This window comes from Nomia melanderi, chromosome 4 (genome assembly GCF_051020985.1).
Source record: "Nomia melanderi isolate GNS246 chromosome 4, iyNomMela1, whole genome shotgun sequence".
Classification (NCBI taxonomy): domain Eukaryota; kingdom Metazoa; phylum Arthropoda; class Insecta; order Hymenoptera; family Halictidae; genus Nomia; species Nomia melanderi.
The window spans coordinates 4,816,206-4,833,416 of record NC_135002.1 but is presented as its reverse complement, the minus strand read 5'-3'; the positions used below and the strand labels follow the sequence as shown (position 1 = coordinate 4,833,416).

The 17,211-nt window shown below is 46.9% G+C and overlaps 1 protein-coding gene across 2 annotated transcripts in view; it reads left to right on the top strand.

The window, feature by feature from the left end:
• Atg17 (autophagy-related 17) overlaps positions 1 to 17,211 on the top strand; it is a 60,800-nt gene that overhangs the window by 9,202 nt on the left and 34,387 nt on the right. For both annotated transcript variants that reach the window (XM_031994286.2, XM_031994288.2), the window contains exon 2: positions 2,429 to 2,637. In XM_031994286.2, the coding sequence (XP_031850146.1) occupies positions 2,429 to 2,637 (209 nt within the window). The remainder of the gene's footprint in view (positions 1 to 2,428; positions 2,638 to 17,211) is intronic.

The following is a 17,211-nucleotide window of genomic DNA, read 5'->3' as shown; positions in this document are numbered from 1 at the left end:
ACGAAGTTGTCGTCAACACCCTCGACGAGGCTAAATAACGCACAAGGAGAGCTCTTTGTCCGCGGCGAGGACGACGCGCGAGGCGCATCACGTATTAATTATAAAAGGCGCATTCACGCGAGACCAGCGACGCCGCCGCGCGCCACTTAAGCGAGAGGAACCATGCAGTTTTATTCATAAATGCGCCACCGACAGTTATTCGCTCTCTCTTCTCTCTACGCGGCTTGCGATACCGACCTTTCATTTTTCTCGTCGCGCGTCTTTCCGAGCGCGGAGCTGCTGGACGGCAGGCTGGTCCGGATGAATATCACCTTGAAATAATTACCGGGTTCCGGCCCGCGACCTTATCTTCCTCAATCGAATTACACTCCGGGTTTCGACTCGCTGCGCCCGGGATTAATCGATTTACGAAGATTTTTTCGGGACCTTCTGCACGGGAAGGTAAATTGCGTGTTGGACTCTTGATTACTGAGAAGAGAAACTGCACGGATTTTTTGTCGGTCGAATAATTGGATTATTTGTATGCGGCCTTTTATTTTCGTGTCGAGTGTTCGGTGCCGCGAACATGGCGATCCCGTATCTCCTCGAACTGTTAATAGATTTCTGTAAGGGAGCTCTGTGTACTCTACCGTCACGGTAAAAGTATAAATGGATTCTGGGAAAGTAATTAATGTATTGACGCGGGGAGGCTATCAGACGAAATGTTGTCTTATCTCCTCGGAACTCTCAGGCACGTTTGCTCACGAAAGAGGGCATCGGATCGATTTTCCTGTACAGAACTACATAGAAACTCGCACCGAACGAACACACTCTCGCGGCGGGGATAACGTGGCTCACCAGATTCGTTCGGATCGTTTAACATTCGACTATAGCCGAACACATTTATGTCCACCAGCTACGAGTTGTACGACGTGCCCTAGAAACGTACCGGCAAAATTTACTTTCGCTCGTGCTCGTTAATAACGATCGACGGGAAAAAATCAAGTTTGCCGGCTAATAGATTAGCGAAATTATATAAACCAGCGACGTTCAGCGGGAACACACCGCGGGACACGTTAAATATCCCGTTCACGAGCACCGGGAGACTTATCGAACGCGAAGTTAACTCGTAAGAGGATTAGGAAATTATTTCCACGGAACCATAACACTTTAATATAATTATTTCTCGCAGAGCAGCGACTTTTTGCGTTCCCCGGTGCTCGCGTCGGACTCTCGTTGCGATGCGCCCGGGATCGTTTGCAGTCGGTTATCCGAGGTAGCAGTCGTAAGTGGTTAACTGTACATCTCGGAGGAAACGTTCTTCTAGCCACGGGCTCGCTCCGTGATCCGAATATCTCAATATCTCGCGATTTGTCTGCGCTTATCGTATTTTACATCTGAACGGCCTACTCGGCGCGGCGTGGATTGCTCCGCGTTTAAAGGCGAAGCATCGGAGTAAATAGAGAGGAACGGAATAGTCGCTTTTGAGATCGAAAGTAGGCTCGGAATCTAGCTGTGCCGGCTATTTTTTGCGTCCCCCTTCCGCCGGCTTCCACGCGAATCGCGGAAACACGTCATCCGGCTGTTAAGGATCCTGCCCGGCGAAAAGCAGGTCGCGACTCATTGAAGGAAACGCGCTGGACCCGAACGACCGACGGATCACGCGCTAGATCTTCCAGTAGTCTCTTTCCAGCTTCCTCCAATTAGCCGGAACTTTTGTTGGTTCTTCGATACACGGCCACCTCCGATAGGGGCGGAGATAATCTTGACCTTAATCGCAACATCGACGACGCCGAAGCTGTACAACTGGCCGGGTTTATTGCTGAATTCATTATGTACACGGATTATGCGCCTTAAATGGTTCATCCGACCGTAGAAGATCCTGTTTTGGGCTTAGGCGATGTCAGTTAACGCGATTAACGACAGGAGAGTTTCGATTCGACTGTCAGCCCTTATCGGAGGGGTCATACAAACGACTTGACTAGTAATTCAGCGCATACAATGTTCTATACGTCGATTTTCCACCTTTTTGTACATGGTTTCACGTGATCTTCGTATAATTCTGTTGTTCTTTTTGTACACAACCAAACGAGATCCGTCTAATAGACAGTACGCGACCGGTGTACAATAGATGCAAGAAATGAGATGAAGAAGAATCTTATATAAGCCGAGTATTGTGAAGACAACGTTGCGTGCACGTGTAAGTACACTACCGGTCAGAAGTTCCGAGTCATTTGCCGCATTCAGCGAAATTACATAGCGTGACAAATTTTCTTTTAACATGATCATTTGTAGAGTCGGTCGCCGAGATCTCGTCGGATTTTCTAGATTTCTACAGTTAATCTTCTGACCAGTGGAGTATTTATTAACGTACGAATTTGCCGATTATTCTATCGTTGTTCTCGATAAAGTGTATTCCTAATTTGGTTGTTCCTCTTTGTTGCCACAGGGTGTCCCAGCTGATGGAAGCGATCGAGAGGGAATGCGGCGTGGTCGCGGCGCACCAGGTGCTCCTGATGAGCGGAGGCGAAAGCCTGGAACCGAACGCGCGTGTATGCTCCTACTCGGCCGGAACCGACACGAATCCGATCTATTTGTTCAGCAAGGCCGCCATTGAGAGCCACCTTCCACCCACGCCGAGCATAGATTATGGTTCCGGTGAGTGACGAGCTTCTTCACCTGTGAATGTATCCTTAGCTTATCACGGTTCGCCGAGTCCTCTCCTTTTGCTTCCTGCCCGCGCTCGTCCGTCGAAAGAAAAACAAAGGGACGAGAACAACTTGTTCTGTTCGACGGCAAACTTTCCGCGCGTTTGGAATTTCGCACGAGGCGATTAAACGGTATCGACTGCCGCGTCGACGGTTGCGAGTTTTTCGAGTGAAATTCAAATTCCGCCAACAGAACCGGTTAATAGATTTGTTGTTTGTTGTTTAATCGCGGGACCAAAGTTCCCAGGCATAATGTCCCGGAGAGGCCACGATAAAGCGGTCGTAAACTTTTCGCGGAGTCAAGGGGAACACCTCTGCACTGTCATTTACGAGCCGGTATCCTTGAAATGTCACGTTGCAGGTTTAATCGGCAGCCCGCGGACGATAATGACGATTCCCGCATTCGTCTCGCGATACCGATCCCGATTCGTCTGTCGTCGCTGGTTCGGCCTCCGTCGATCCGTCGTCGCGTTCCCTTTAAATATTCATGGTCCGTTATTCAACCGCGAAGGTTCATCAGCGTGACCAGAGAACAACCGCGGAAAGTCTGCGGTCCGCGTAAGAGATTTTGCATCATAATGCTACATTTACATACCGCGGAACTAAGAATCGAGCTTATGTAACGAATCTATTCGTAGTGATTCGCGTGCTCGCTGTTATCCCGTCTGCCGATCATATATGCTCGTTCAATTTAGCCGGACTGGCTCGGTAATCGGGACACTTACTCAATGTCCATCTTTTTATAACCGCCATCTTCAGAAGTATCCACGTAACGTTGTAATCGAGTGAAATGATTCCTGCCCCTCGAACGTTCGTGTATCTGGTTACCGGCGGGACCGCGATTCCCGCGGAGCAGTTCCACGAATAATTCACGCCGCTCCGAGCTGCGCGTTTTCTGGCTACGAACGGCAACAATCATTCGAGCTTCTCGCATCGTAACCGCGTGCGTGACCAAAATAATATCTCGGGACGAGATAGCGGTCGAGAGGAGGCACGTCCCTCGGCGACACTGGGCTGCCTTCGTTAACCGAGAATCGTGCCGGAAGGACGCTGCTAATAACGATCCTTATCGGCGAGCGTCCGCGGGCGGGCAAAGAGGAAAAAAGGAGTTAGATGATATTAGCGCGACGACAACGATATCCGCGCGGCGGGGGAGAGGCAGGCCGCGAAGGTTGTCTCTTTGTGCCGGGCACAACCGAGAGGCTCACGGTACCGTAAACGGGCACAATAGGAAACGTCAGCCGGTCGTTTCGTTACTTTTTCGTCACCGCGTAACGGTTTGTACCGTCAGGGCTCTGTATTCTGAACCGTAAGAACACCGAAACAAAATCACCTCGCTGCGTAGATAATCTTCAGGTATGTTTGCGAGAGCCTGGGGTCTAGGGTAGCGAGGTCACGTAAACATTGACGATTATGAAACGGTCAAATGATCTTTCGTAGCTGAACTTGAATCTTTTCGTTTCGTCCGTCTTACAATTTTATAGTTTGATCATTTCATAGTTTCAGCGTGTAGCAATGTTACCAATTCACCACTTCTATCGCTGTTGTCATCTCGAATCATCCCCGTATCGATCGCGAATCGACCATCGCGGCGTCGCCACGTCGAGGAAACGGGGCGTCTAGACGAGCGTCTACTTGGTCGACAAGGCTTCGAAGGAAATCGGGTCAGCCATGTTTTCCCTTCACCCGGAGCCTGCATATCGGCCCGTCGATGTCCGTCCCGCCGCGTTCTACGGGCCCCGTAAAGGGACTCTCTCCGGCTGGAACGCTAAACGATATGTTAACCGCGCAATTTCCATACCGTTACGCAGTTAAATGCCCTGCCGTACATTCGGCTCGGTATTACGCCTCTCGATCCTATGTTACGACGATTACACCGGCAAGCTATGATTTCACTAGACGAGCGCGCTCCTTGCGGTGTTCCCGGTGTGCCGCGGCGATTCGACCGCAAATCAAACGCGTTACGAGCCCGGTACCTGGAAACGCTCGCTCGGAAACACTGCAATCGCAACCGGGAATCGTTTGCGTTATCCTCTGGTCGCTTCTCTTGTAGTTTGCGACGCGACGCGGGTCTAAATTACATTCGATATCCGCGCTCTTGGCTTCTTCATGGGAATTCAGCGCGTCGAGGCTCCGAGGATATTCCCATTGATTGCGCCGCGGAATTAGATGCACGATTATTTTGTACAATTTGTATACGTCCGTTGCAGCGGTTTGATAACCGTTTAAAACGTTACTTTATTTCATTCGTTAAATAGTTTTTCAAGAACCTGTGTCGAGTGCACGCGAGATCCTTTATCGCGAGGGAATATTTAATCGCGATTCCATGTTTTCATATTTGTTTAGGAATTCGTGTGAGATAGTTGTCGAGCGGTGTTCCTGATAGGGACAAGGACTGCAGCGTAGTAGACCGACGCTTCGAGATCACAAGACCATCATCTTTGTTTGTTTATCTCTCCCCATTCTATCTATCACCAATTTTATCTTCTTTCAATTCCATTATTCATTGCACGTTCATTCGAAAAATCACGAAGCAGAGGAAACCATTAAAACTCTGGAACCCGCGTTGAAACTTTTAAAACAGTAATAAAGTATTCGAGATACAAGCTTTCCGTTGCTCCGTATAAAGTATCTCGAAACAGGCGGGAACACAAAATAAAGAAATTCACGAAGGAGATGTTCACACAGCGGAGTGCTGGCCGGCCCGGCTATCTGTTTTTCAATCACCTTATCTTCATCTCCGGCACTTTTTCCCGGAATAATCCCTTCCATGTTTTCCCCCATTTAGAACCGTGGAAGAATTTTCGTTCATTTTCATTCCTTCCCATCCATCCATTTCATCCTCGCCGCCTCGGGTTTCATGCGGTAATTCACGTTCCTCGACGCGTTCCGGTAACGCGACCGCAGAGACCACTCGTACCCGTTGCGATGCACTTCGCGTTGACCGCTTCAACCGGCTCCCGATGAAGTAACGATCAAGTTCGCTCTTATCGCCTCGCACTTTCGATTTTCGCGGCGAATCGCGCGCCGGCTGCACTCGTCGCGGCATCGCCGTAAAATCCTGGATGCAACGCGCGTCCATGATGCTTGATTTCGCCTCGGGTAATTTCTGTTTAAAAAAAAACGAGCATTTGCATATGATGCTCCTAACGAATTATTTTCCCGGGACTTTGTTTCGAATCGCGGAAAATGTTTGTTTCGAAAGCTCGGGCTTTCAGCGAGGAAAATAAAAAACACGTAACGTTTAAACAGTATTACCGTGAAAGTCGTAAAAAGTACTGGCCGCTACTAGCGAAAACGAAATGTTTGTTTTCGTCCGGACGTGAGCGCACCGGCGGGCACCTTTGTTTTATCAGACTAAATTTAGCGATAATTGCGCGTATTATACTTGAGATTTTACGACGGAGCGATCGGCACGGTGTGCTGGCGTCACAGACGAAATTGTCGACGCCTTATCGTCCGTTTGCGCAACCGACTGTCTTTCGGCAAATTCTGGTAGACATCTCGCCCGTAATCACCTCGCAATCCGATGTCTGATTCACGTACCGTCTGATTAGAACGAGACTGTTGTTTCGTTTCCGCTCGAAAATAATCCTTGGAACTTGTAACGCCGTTTCCCGCGCTTGCGCGCAGATAACGGTGTATCTTCGACGGTTCTTCCATCAACAAAACAGCTTTTTTCTAAAAATTCTTTCGCCCCGGGCGATGACTCTTGCAAATTTTTCGCAACGCCGAAGATATACGTATCGCTTCAAAAAGTGGCTCACAGACTTCAGACTCGTAGAGTTAATCCTAGTCATTCATTCGATTATAAACTCTCCGTTATTTAATCTTCGCAGTCTCAGCTTTTAATCTTCTTAATTTTTTCCTGCGCCGACAGCATTCGTGATACCCCTGAAACACTCTTCATCCGATCTACTGTTCGCTCCGTGATCAGCAATTTTTTAACGATCGTTAAACAACAGATTATAAACTGCATAAACAAACAAACCAACTCGAACCGAATAAACGAAAAAAATGGAAACGTGCCGTCTATCGCTAATCCGGGGAGTATCATCGCGATAATCCGAGCCTCGCTCTCGTTGTCATTCATCCGTTTCATAAGCACCGGTCGATTAGCTAAAGACTGCAAGCTGACTTATCGAGTGGTCATTAATATTTATAATCACCACGGAAACCCTTGACACGACGGCGCTGCGCGAGCCTCTAGCGCCCCGGTGCACGCCATGTTTTTCTCCGGCCGCGTTTTTGTCTCTTCGCTCACATTAGCGGCGTTGTAAAGCGTCACGGCCGACTTCTTCTTTCCTTTAATCAACGATTCAAGCTCCGGTTTACGGGCGCGGGAAGAAGAGGAGACGAGCCGTTAATCGACTGTCCCTTTCTTATCGGCACCGGTTTCGAGGAACGATCGCAGACGCAACAAGACTTTGACCCCCGTCAACGAGCCCCGTGACCATCTTCGACCTGATTCTTTTATCCGACGGATAACGATCTGCGGCCGCGCTGTGCGCGTCCATTCGCGCGACCGGATCGCCGTCTTCGTCAATTTCGAGGCGAAACTAGGTCACCTCGCTGCGCCGTTTTCTAAGCAAAATTGGTTAATTGACGCCACGTGAGCCGGGGAGCTGACTCCACCGATCCGAGGGACAACGAGGCCCCTGGATGGGATGCGCCGCTTAAAAATAGGCGGATTTGTGGTCAAGTCATCGCGATTGAACGCTCCTTTCGCGACGCGATCACGCGAGTTCCGCGAGGGACGAGCAACTGACAGTCATCCGGACGAGAAACGACGGGACGGTTACGGAAGTTGCAGTTAACAGTCGATTGGTATCGTGATTTTTAGGTTGAGGAAATAATATTGTTGCAGATCATTTGGAAGATTTCCTCGGATTATCGTAGACCGGTGTTCGGTAGGAATGAGGAACAACGGAAAAGTGATTAGCGATTAGAATCGATGAGAGCATCGGGAGTAATAGTTTCACCGTTTGTTTGGTCGCTTTTAGAGTAAATGATTGTCGCGCCTCGTGCAAAATGGCGGTGCCGTTCTCTCATGCATATGAAACGGGCGTCTCGAACGCTGATGCAACTGGCGGCAGAAAGATTGGCACAAAATTCTGACACGATCCAACATTTTTGCCGAATTTCGCGGACCGTGTTATCTTCCTTGCTTGAATCTTCAAGGTCGCACCTATTTTCCGATGGGTTCCGTAACGTGTGTAGTCACAGTTTCCGTGTGATGCGGCTTCGATGTTTTGGACGATGATCAAGAGATGAATCAAGAGATGACTGTCTTGAGGAAATCGTTCTTGCTTCGGTATGAGGAAAATTTTGATACTATTATTTAATTATTATAACTAAAGCCCATTGTGTACTTATTTTTACCTCGCTTTCTAAATGAATTAATCAAATATTCATCGGCACCAGAAATTAGTTGGAAATTCAGTTATCTCTATTTCGATAATCCAGCGAAGAAACTCCAGTAGTTTAAATTCGAAATATTAAAAATACACTGTTGCAATATGGAGAGAGACCGTATCGATGGTAGGTGATAATTTGTCAGTTTACCGTTGACAAAACGAAGTTGACACCAGGACGACTTAATACGTCGCTTTCAAAGCGGACTTGGTTAATTCGAGCGGCCTGTAAATACCGCTGTCAGCTCGAGTAGAAGTTTCTGTAACCGGCGAGGCCCTTGTACAAAAACTCAGGACGCGAGATATGAAACACGGACGGTTTTTGCATCATTCCCGTGTCCCAGGCCAGAAGCCCAATCTAGGACAAAGTAACACGTCGTTTCCTACGCGAAACTGTTTAGTGAAAACGACACCTGACCGTGACACGTGTCTCCGAAATCGGGAACGCTGAAACCGTACGAGCATTTCGGTGTCGCTAATGAGTTTCGAATGATCCCCCGTTCGAACGGAGAGTGTATACTAAAGACTTGATTATGTTAAATCGTTCTACGCTCGCAAATGGTTTTCTCGTGTACAGTGAGTAACATCAGACTACGACGAAAGCTACGATCTCGGTGACAACGCCAACTCCGATTGTCTGTTCCACAAAAATGATCAATCCAATACTCTCAAAGTATTTATTCCCTATAGTAATTTTCAATTCAATAATTTTCAAATACCTATTTCCTTCGCAAATGTTCAATCTTCAAATATTCTGTTTTCTTTTTTCCAAATTCGTATCATAGTTCCCGCTTAACACCGTTTCAAATTTCCTACGCGCTGAAAGCTCACGTTCCTTTTCATTAAATGATCTTAATCCGCGCCCGCAGACGATGAGCATCCTTTAATTTCGGAAAAACCTGGGAAGCCTTCGGCGGCGATAGAAGTTGGCCAGAGGAAGAAGAGCCTGGACAATCGGCGTCGAAGCCGAATCATTAAGAGGTCATTCACGATTCGTGACTCACTGGCCTCCAAAAAACAGTCGCATATACATCGTAAATAATCCAGAACCGGTCCGGTTTTCAGTATTCGCCGCGAGGAAGGTGTGTCATATTTTCCTTTCCATTTTGCTGGTTTTAAAGGAGACGCTTCGAGATCCTCGACCGACGATTCCAAAAACAGCCTGCCGTGAAACTTGCATGACCTCGTGTATGTACAGCGACCGAATGATTCCTGCCGTTTATAGCCTGGAACGCCACGGTCAGCACGCCAAGAATTTTCAGGTGTGTTTGTTCATGCACGAGAGAAGACGCTGAAATTGGGCCGCGAGATGGGACGCCTCCTCTTTCCCGTTTTCAGCACGTTTCTAATTATTTCGACGGTCCGCCGAGCTGCTCCGAGTCGCCTCGAAATTGGACCGCTAACGGGCACAATCGTAATAACTATTGTAACGACTGCGCAACGGTGTCTTCCCGTTTTTCGTTAATTACCAGAGGAACCTTTCCATTCGCGTAATGAATAATCCTCGATAATGAATTATTCAGCATTGAAATCTGAATCCTGATCACGCAGATGTTAACCCTTCGCCTTTTACCATTCGTTTCTGCGACTGGACTGTTAATGATTTCCTAGAATGACTTACACATTCGTTATAACTGCACGTTGCTCCTGAAAGTTCAATCTTCCGTTCAGAGGGCTTCACTTCGAATCACGTGAACCGAGCGGCGGCGTTCATGTTTATTACACACGGTTTACAGTGTTCGTCGCGTGACCGAATATTCTAACTCGACGCGGTTAAATCGTTGTCGACCGATTGGGAATATTAATACAAGGTTTGTTGTTCTCCGCTTTCGAAGGAAAAACAATCTAAGCCAGACACGTAGCCGGAAGGTGTCTGAAAAGTTGCCGACTAATTCTTTCAATTACGATAACGAGAATTGCGGTCTTAATTGCGAGGGGAGAGATGCAAGTCCCGCGTGAGTCATCCTTTTCCTTTAGCTGGCCCGATTCCGTGTTCCGTGCACATCGTACGTCTCCGCATAGGAACGAGCGCGGTACGCGCGCGGAAAATGTATCCGAGTCACGCGAGCGATTTCGGGTGACGTTCCGATATGTCGTCAGAATTCGTCTCGTCGCATGTCGGGTTGCTTTTTAAAAGAGACGGAACATGCGAGGGAACAATGCACACGTTCGTGCTTGTAAAACCGTGCGGGTTTTCGCCGAACGTATTCAGAGCCAGCCACCCGTGCGCATCGTTGTTGTCGTTATTGTTTTGTTTCCTCCTTACGAAATTCGTTGCTGCGAACGCATTTCGGTCTGAACATTTGGAATTCTGATCTACGCGGAAGAGGAACGCGTGGAATAAAAAAGAAAAAGAACAATCGGGTTCGACGATTAAATAACGCGAGCACGACCGGCTCTAGGCTCGCCCAGAAAAATCATGAATATTCCAGCCGATCGAGATAAACGCGAAACGTACGTAACGAGCGTGGCGTGCGGCTGCAATAAACGAGTTGACGAGCGATAGTCCGGGCAAACGTGTTCAAGGCGAAGATGGCACTCTCTCTTTTTCTCCGCCGAGTGCGACCGGCGAGTCGTCACGCGTTTAAGTATCCGATGACCCGACTGTCTCACGCTGTATCGATAGCCGAAGCAGCTTACGTGACGTTTCGCCGTCAGCTGACGACACGACACGCGAAACGTGGCCAACAGAATCGGCGGTTCGGCGCGGGAGAGCCGAACAGCTGCGACGGAAGAATGGTTCGCATGGCCAGGATAATGACACTGGCCGCTCAATGGTCGATATACGATTGAGCATAAAGGATGAACGTCCGTGAATCGACATTCGCGAATGCATTGAACAATGGTTAGGGATCCCTAGTACACCATTTTTCGGCTGTTTGGAAGTTAAGTTTGAAATATTACTATTCTTCTTTGTAAGTAATGATCGAAAGAGCTGTGTCTTAACACTAGATTACTCTATTGTTCCTAAGAAACAAAATGTTCGTTCATATGGATCGCAGAAATGTGTATTCGCATAATTGCGAATGAAAATCGATCGTAACTGTCACCGAATAATGTTCAGAGGATTCGATGTCCGTCGAATTGATGGATTGAATTGTTAACACTCGTGACGTTGAGCGGTGGAAGTACGATTAATTTGCAATTAGCAACCTTTAAGAGACCATTTCTTGGACATTCGAGGGTTTCTCTGGAATCTGTACAACAATTAACTTTGAAGCTTGCATTTCCTTGCGGAGAATACTTGAAAATATTACTTCGCAGTATTCACGACTTTGCACGCAAAGGACAACAGCGTCTACCGGCTTCGGACCGTCGTTTTTCCATTTCTCTGTTCTATTGTTGCGCGAGTCCGCCGCGAGCATAAAGGCTCCAGCATCCGTGCACATTCTCGCTCACGGATAAGCAAGTTTGTTGTTCGTCGAATAACAGTCCGAGCGTTGATGCATTCGCATCGATAATGAAAGCATTAAGCGGCGGATCTCGAGTGACACGATCCTCGTTTTCCCAGGATTAACGGACGACTCGAAAGCGCAGAATAATTCCGTTGATTTATCGTTTTAAATGGTCCGTGACGAGTCAACGGAAGGTACCTTTCACGGAGAAATTGTTGCGTTTACATTGCGCGCGGTGATTTGTTTAAAACACGCAGCCCGTTAAGCCGGACTCCACGGTTATTACTACGAGTGGATGTTACGACAGATGTTCGGGCTTTAGATAGCTAGATTTTTGACAGATGCAGACGCGAACCGGCGCGAACGTATACTTTCGCCGGCGAGATTGTTCGGGGATTACGTTATCGCGGGTCACTGAACCGTAATATCGCGCATTGTCATATTAATTATCCTCGTACTCTTGATCCCGATTGCGATACGACGTTCTTTCATTACCAACCGCGGGCGTCAATGACTTTCGAAAGCTATTCTTCGTTGTCAGCCGACAAGTCACGACCATAATTCTTTTGTAAACGGAGCTGATCGCTGCTAACACCTACTCCCGAATTATAACAGCCCGGAAGGGATTCATCGTGATACGAACGTCAGGTTCTTAAATAAGCTTCAAGAATAATAACTGCTTTCGAGCAATGTCATTTTTCATACCTTCCAAACTCTCTACTCCAAATAGTCCACTCCGAATGCCAATCAAACAAACGTCAATCATAAAGCGGTAATCTAAATAAAAGCATCAACCCCAAAGGAATTCGGATTCCAAAATGAACGATCTCAATTCGATCGTTCAGCCGCCGAGCCGCGAATGATTGCCGATGCCTCGAACATTTTTTCCCGAGAAACAGCATTCCCGTTCCTCTAATTCTCCGCGTAGCTCGGCGAAGAGATTACCCGTCGACCGGCAGAAATCATTACTCCGCTTTCTCGAGCGACCGGTGGCCAGGATCTCGCGATTCTCGATATCTTTCCCCGGCCATTGAATTCAATTGGCACGGTGTCGGTCAGCTGATCGACGACACGGCGGCGCAACGCGCGTGCGAAATTGGATTCAGGCGACGCGACGACGCGCGGGACAAAAGGGACTTGCGGGAGAAAACGTGGCCCGAACGGTGGTCCTTTCTTTCTCTTCCTCCTGCTCCTCTCACGACTCTCCTCTTGCGGTCCCCGGTTTTTTCTTTCCGGCCGGCCTTGAATTAATTTATGCCGCACGGTGCGGTTCGACCGTTTCGGCTGTGGGCCGCTCGTCTCGCTTCTCTCCGGGTCTTTGACCGATGATTCGACGCAAATACGACCAGGACGGAGAGAAACGAGCGGCCCTCTTCACCGGAGTTCGCTGAGATTGTTCCGTGGCGAATAAAAATAGTGCGACAAGCGTAAATGGGCGAAACGGAATGGAAGATTTTCGGTGGGCGGAGCGAAGGGAATCGAAACGTTGATACCGAAGTCATATATATATATATATATATATATATGTACGTACAAATCCTTTCTGTGTTTACGATGTCACGCGAATTTCATATGTTTGCGCAACTTCGAAACGTACATCCACGTATTGAAGGAACCGATTTCCACGTTCGAGCGTCGCTGGGAATTTATTTAATATTTCGAAAGCTCGCAGAAGAATAGTTTCGAAGCTGCTTCGAACGCGCATGATTATTCTGGACGTTGGTCCCCGAGGCCGACACTATTAGCAAAATCAACACCGACTGCTTGAAGGCTAAATTTTTCCAGAATAGACACAGATAACTCGAGTGTTTGTTTGCCCGGGTGCCGCTTAACCGGATAGGAATGCGAGAAAGAAATCGCGTTACGCGTGTATCGGAAAATTAGCGTACGCATTGTGCACACCATTGAAAAGGTTAACAAAGTGATGCACCAGCCGCGAACACCTCCATTGCATATTTATTATTCGAGAGGACCTTACCTAAGAATACATTCTAATTACTCTATACATAAATGTTTTTTTATGGCTGCATAATGCGTCCATATGGACGCCGCTATACGCACAGTAATTAAAGATGAATAAAAGTGATTCGAAGGTATTCGCCCGCTTCGAAGGTAATTAACTTTTAATTAATACCCCGCTGGATACCGTAATTGGAGCAGATTCTCGAATCTTTCGGATAAAACACCGAACAATAAGGACTTTATCGGGAAAGTGCAATTAAATACAAATGAGTCGGTTAGCCGCGGTTAATAAGTTAATCGAATTCGTCGCGTGACGTTGATTCGCTAGCTCTGCCGTCGAACTGTTCGCTGAAAAGTCTGCTCGTATTTTTCAGCGAAGCTTCGAGGGGAATTTCACTGTTTCGAACGAAACCTCATTGAACCACGCGTTGCGTATTTTATTCGAGAACGATCTATTGTCTTTCGGTTCACCTATACGCGATGTTTATCGCTACGTTACAATAGAAACGTCACTCTCGAAAGCAAAACGACTTTTCGAGCGATCTAATATTTCTCCTTGACCGTGAACGATTATTTCAAGTGAGGCACGTCGATATGATTTTATTTTAGACCTGGCCGCGTTGGCACAATGCGTTATTGTGCGATACCGCGGACTCGGCCACCCTGTAACGTTTACATTGTTCACGAATCGAGTCTGCAGCCTTTTTTCTCGCTTCTACGTTACATTTACAACTGGTTCTGTTGAGCCAACTAGTGCATTCGATGGTGTGCGCATCTCATGCATGTTCTTAACGCTCGCTAACGTTTCCACTTCGTTTCTCTTTCTTTCATCTTCTACCTTATTAGCAAACCGTTTAGCTTCATCCTCTTCAGTCTCCTAACCCTTTGCGCACGAATGTCGACATTCTGGCGCGATCAAATTTTCATACTTGGAATACTAAGTTGTAAACGAGTGATATAATTATTTAAACGTAAGAGATCATTATGTAGTCTCTTATTTTTCTATATAGAATTATATGCTGCAGGTTTTACATGCTTTAAAGAGTCTTCGTCCGATGAGAGCTAATTCTTACAAGTTGTGTCAGATTCTTAACTAATTCATTTCCTTGCAAATGTTTTAACTCGCTCGTGCACGTACTTCAGTTTTAATTAGTCGAGTGTAAGCATATCGACGAATAGTATCGTCAGTATCGAAAATGAGATGAGAACAGAAAATGAGATGAGAACCGATGGAGATTGACCAATTAGGCTTGTATTCCTCCTTTAACTAGCATTGTTGTCTGAGACGCACAGCACCATGGAGCGGCTATTATCGGTGCCCGTCGAGATTTCGTCTTCGCAGCTCGATCCCTCGATTTCTTCCCCGTTTCGTAAATATTATTCGCTGCCGGTATCAGACTTTATTTTTCTGTTCTCGTTCGATTCTTGTTTCACGGAACGGGTTTGCGATATGGTCTCGATACCCGCCTGTAAATGTCGCGGTGAAAACGCCCCCTGCCTCACCCCGATCCCTCCCCCTGCGGAATTTTAATAAATCCGACGGTTCAACGACTTTCATCTCGGTATCAGAATTTCTGTATCCCCGAAACGGAATTTTGTTTAATTTCTGTCGTTGCTTGTTTACCTGAGCAACAGAAATCCGCGTGCGGCCTCTTGAGTTTTTCCTCCCATTTTTTATTCCGAATACGCGTTGATCGTTAACGGAGGTCAGTTCTGACGTATTTCAGTCTTTTTATTCTCGCTGTGAAATTTTCTTTTTCACAGCCAAGTATTTGGATCGATCGAATGTGTATTTTCGTACGAAAAAACTTACTGCCTCCATGCTCGAAAGCTTTACTTTCTGTATTTCAATACTTCATCTTCTAGATGGTTATCGATAAGATTTCTAATGATCTATTAAAAATCGATCTAATAATTATCTCCCATAAGTCTCGAATAATAATTAGATTGCCCAATGTAATCCGCTGATTTAGGATCGAAATTGTTACCACCGCCAACGATTCGATGAAGAAATCCGCAGGCATTGATAATTAAGCTTCAGTAAACAGTTCAATAACTGTCGGTGGGTAACACGTTGGAATATTTATTCGCCTCTGCCAATTCGGATACGGAAGACTCTATTGTACTCATTTTTCTGCTGGCTCCACAGCAGTTACATTCGAAGAGGATGTGCCTCATGCTGGTTTCCGTTGCGCGTCGAGCGTTCGAGCACTCTCCGGTCTTGTTTGCATAGATGTTTCAAGAGTTTCGAGCCGTGTGTTACTGAACATTCGACATTGGCCTTGCCAGCGAGCGGGCCGGTGTTACCAACTGACGATATTCCGACGATAATTACGCGTTCAGCCCTTCGGTCGGAGGAAACGGCGCGTCGAAGGAGGGCAATCGGCGCAATAAATAAATCGGGCGTAAAGGGTGGAACGCTTATTACGTTTGATGGCTGCATAATTCTTGACTTTATTAAAATAGTAATTAAGGAATCGGCGTTGTCTCTTTGCGACGTGCAGTGATCGGGAAAAGTATTTTACGCCCGTTGTAATTGCTTCGTAGGAATTGTACACGCGTACACGTGGATTTATCAACGATTATTTCTACCTTCGACGACGCGCGGACTAATTGTAAGTTATTCTCCCGCTTGCGCGAATATTTATCGCGACTAATTACCTCTTGAATTGCGAACGGAACAACTCGGAAATTTAGGTTCTCGTTGTTCGCGATAAAATTACCGTATGACGTTCGCCGTCTCACTCTGACCTACATTTTTATCCTTCTCCGTTTTCTTGCGACGGACTGCAAGGACTCTCCGTCATTTTTTGAATTCGGAGCGCCGCATCACGCGAGAGTATAATCAAGCGAGGATTCGCTGTAACGGGGATCCATAAAAAAGCGAACGTTGACTCATCAGACCTTTTTGCTCGTAACCTTTTTCTTTTTATCGCAATTACAGCTGTACCGAGTTCGCCAGCGTTCGCATATCTTCGGGAAATAATGCAAGATTGCTTACGTGCTCGGATCCACGCGGGACTTTTTTTTCACTTGTCAGACCTTGGGCAAAGTAAAGCGCAATTGCAATTATTACGCGTGCGTTAGCTAACCGTCTTCATTGTTCGCTTTTCGATTTCTCTGTCGAAAGTTTCCGTTTCATTCACGGGAGGTTTCCATTGAAATTTTACGATGGTTAAGATAATAATTCATTTCGTTCATCGCCGCTATTAGTTTTTTCGAGAGATCTCCTCTTTCGTTGCAAACAGTTATTCAACCGAGTACACAATGAAAAACTTGACCGATTTTCAGCGCAGGGCAAAGATATCACCGTTCTTTACAATGGAAAAGTGCAAACAGAGGTTTCGGAGCTGAAATTTCCATACTCTTTCAAACTACTCGCCCAGATAGTCGATTTTTCCATTCCCCTATCTAGCCGTTTCACTTTATTCGACCTCCTAGTCCATTTTAAGTCCCCATCAAACATTTTATGCATCTGCGTCCACATGTTCCTTTTTTCGTAGCTTTTCTCAACGAGCTTCGACCCCCAATCACTTAACCGATGTTCAATTATAGCCTCCGCCATCGAATGCCTCCATAAAAATAGATATTCGAGCATCACCGGTGGGTTCCTACGTCTCCGCACGATTTTCTCCGAATGTAAATGCTCCTCGGATGGCCTCCGTGGAGGGTAGAAGTTCCTGAATGGTCGATCGACAAGAAATGGAACTCCAGAAACGCTTCGACGAGCGTATATCGCCCCCTACTTTGATG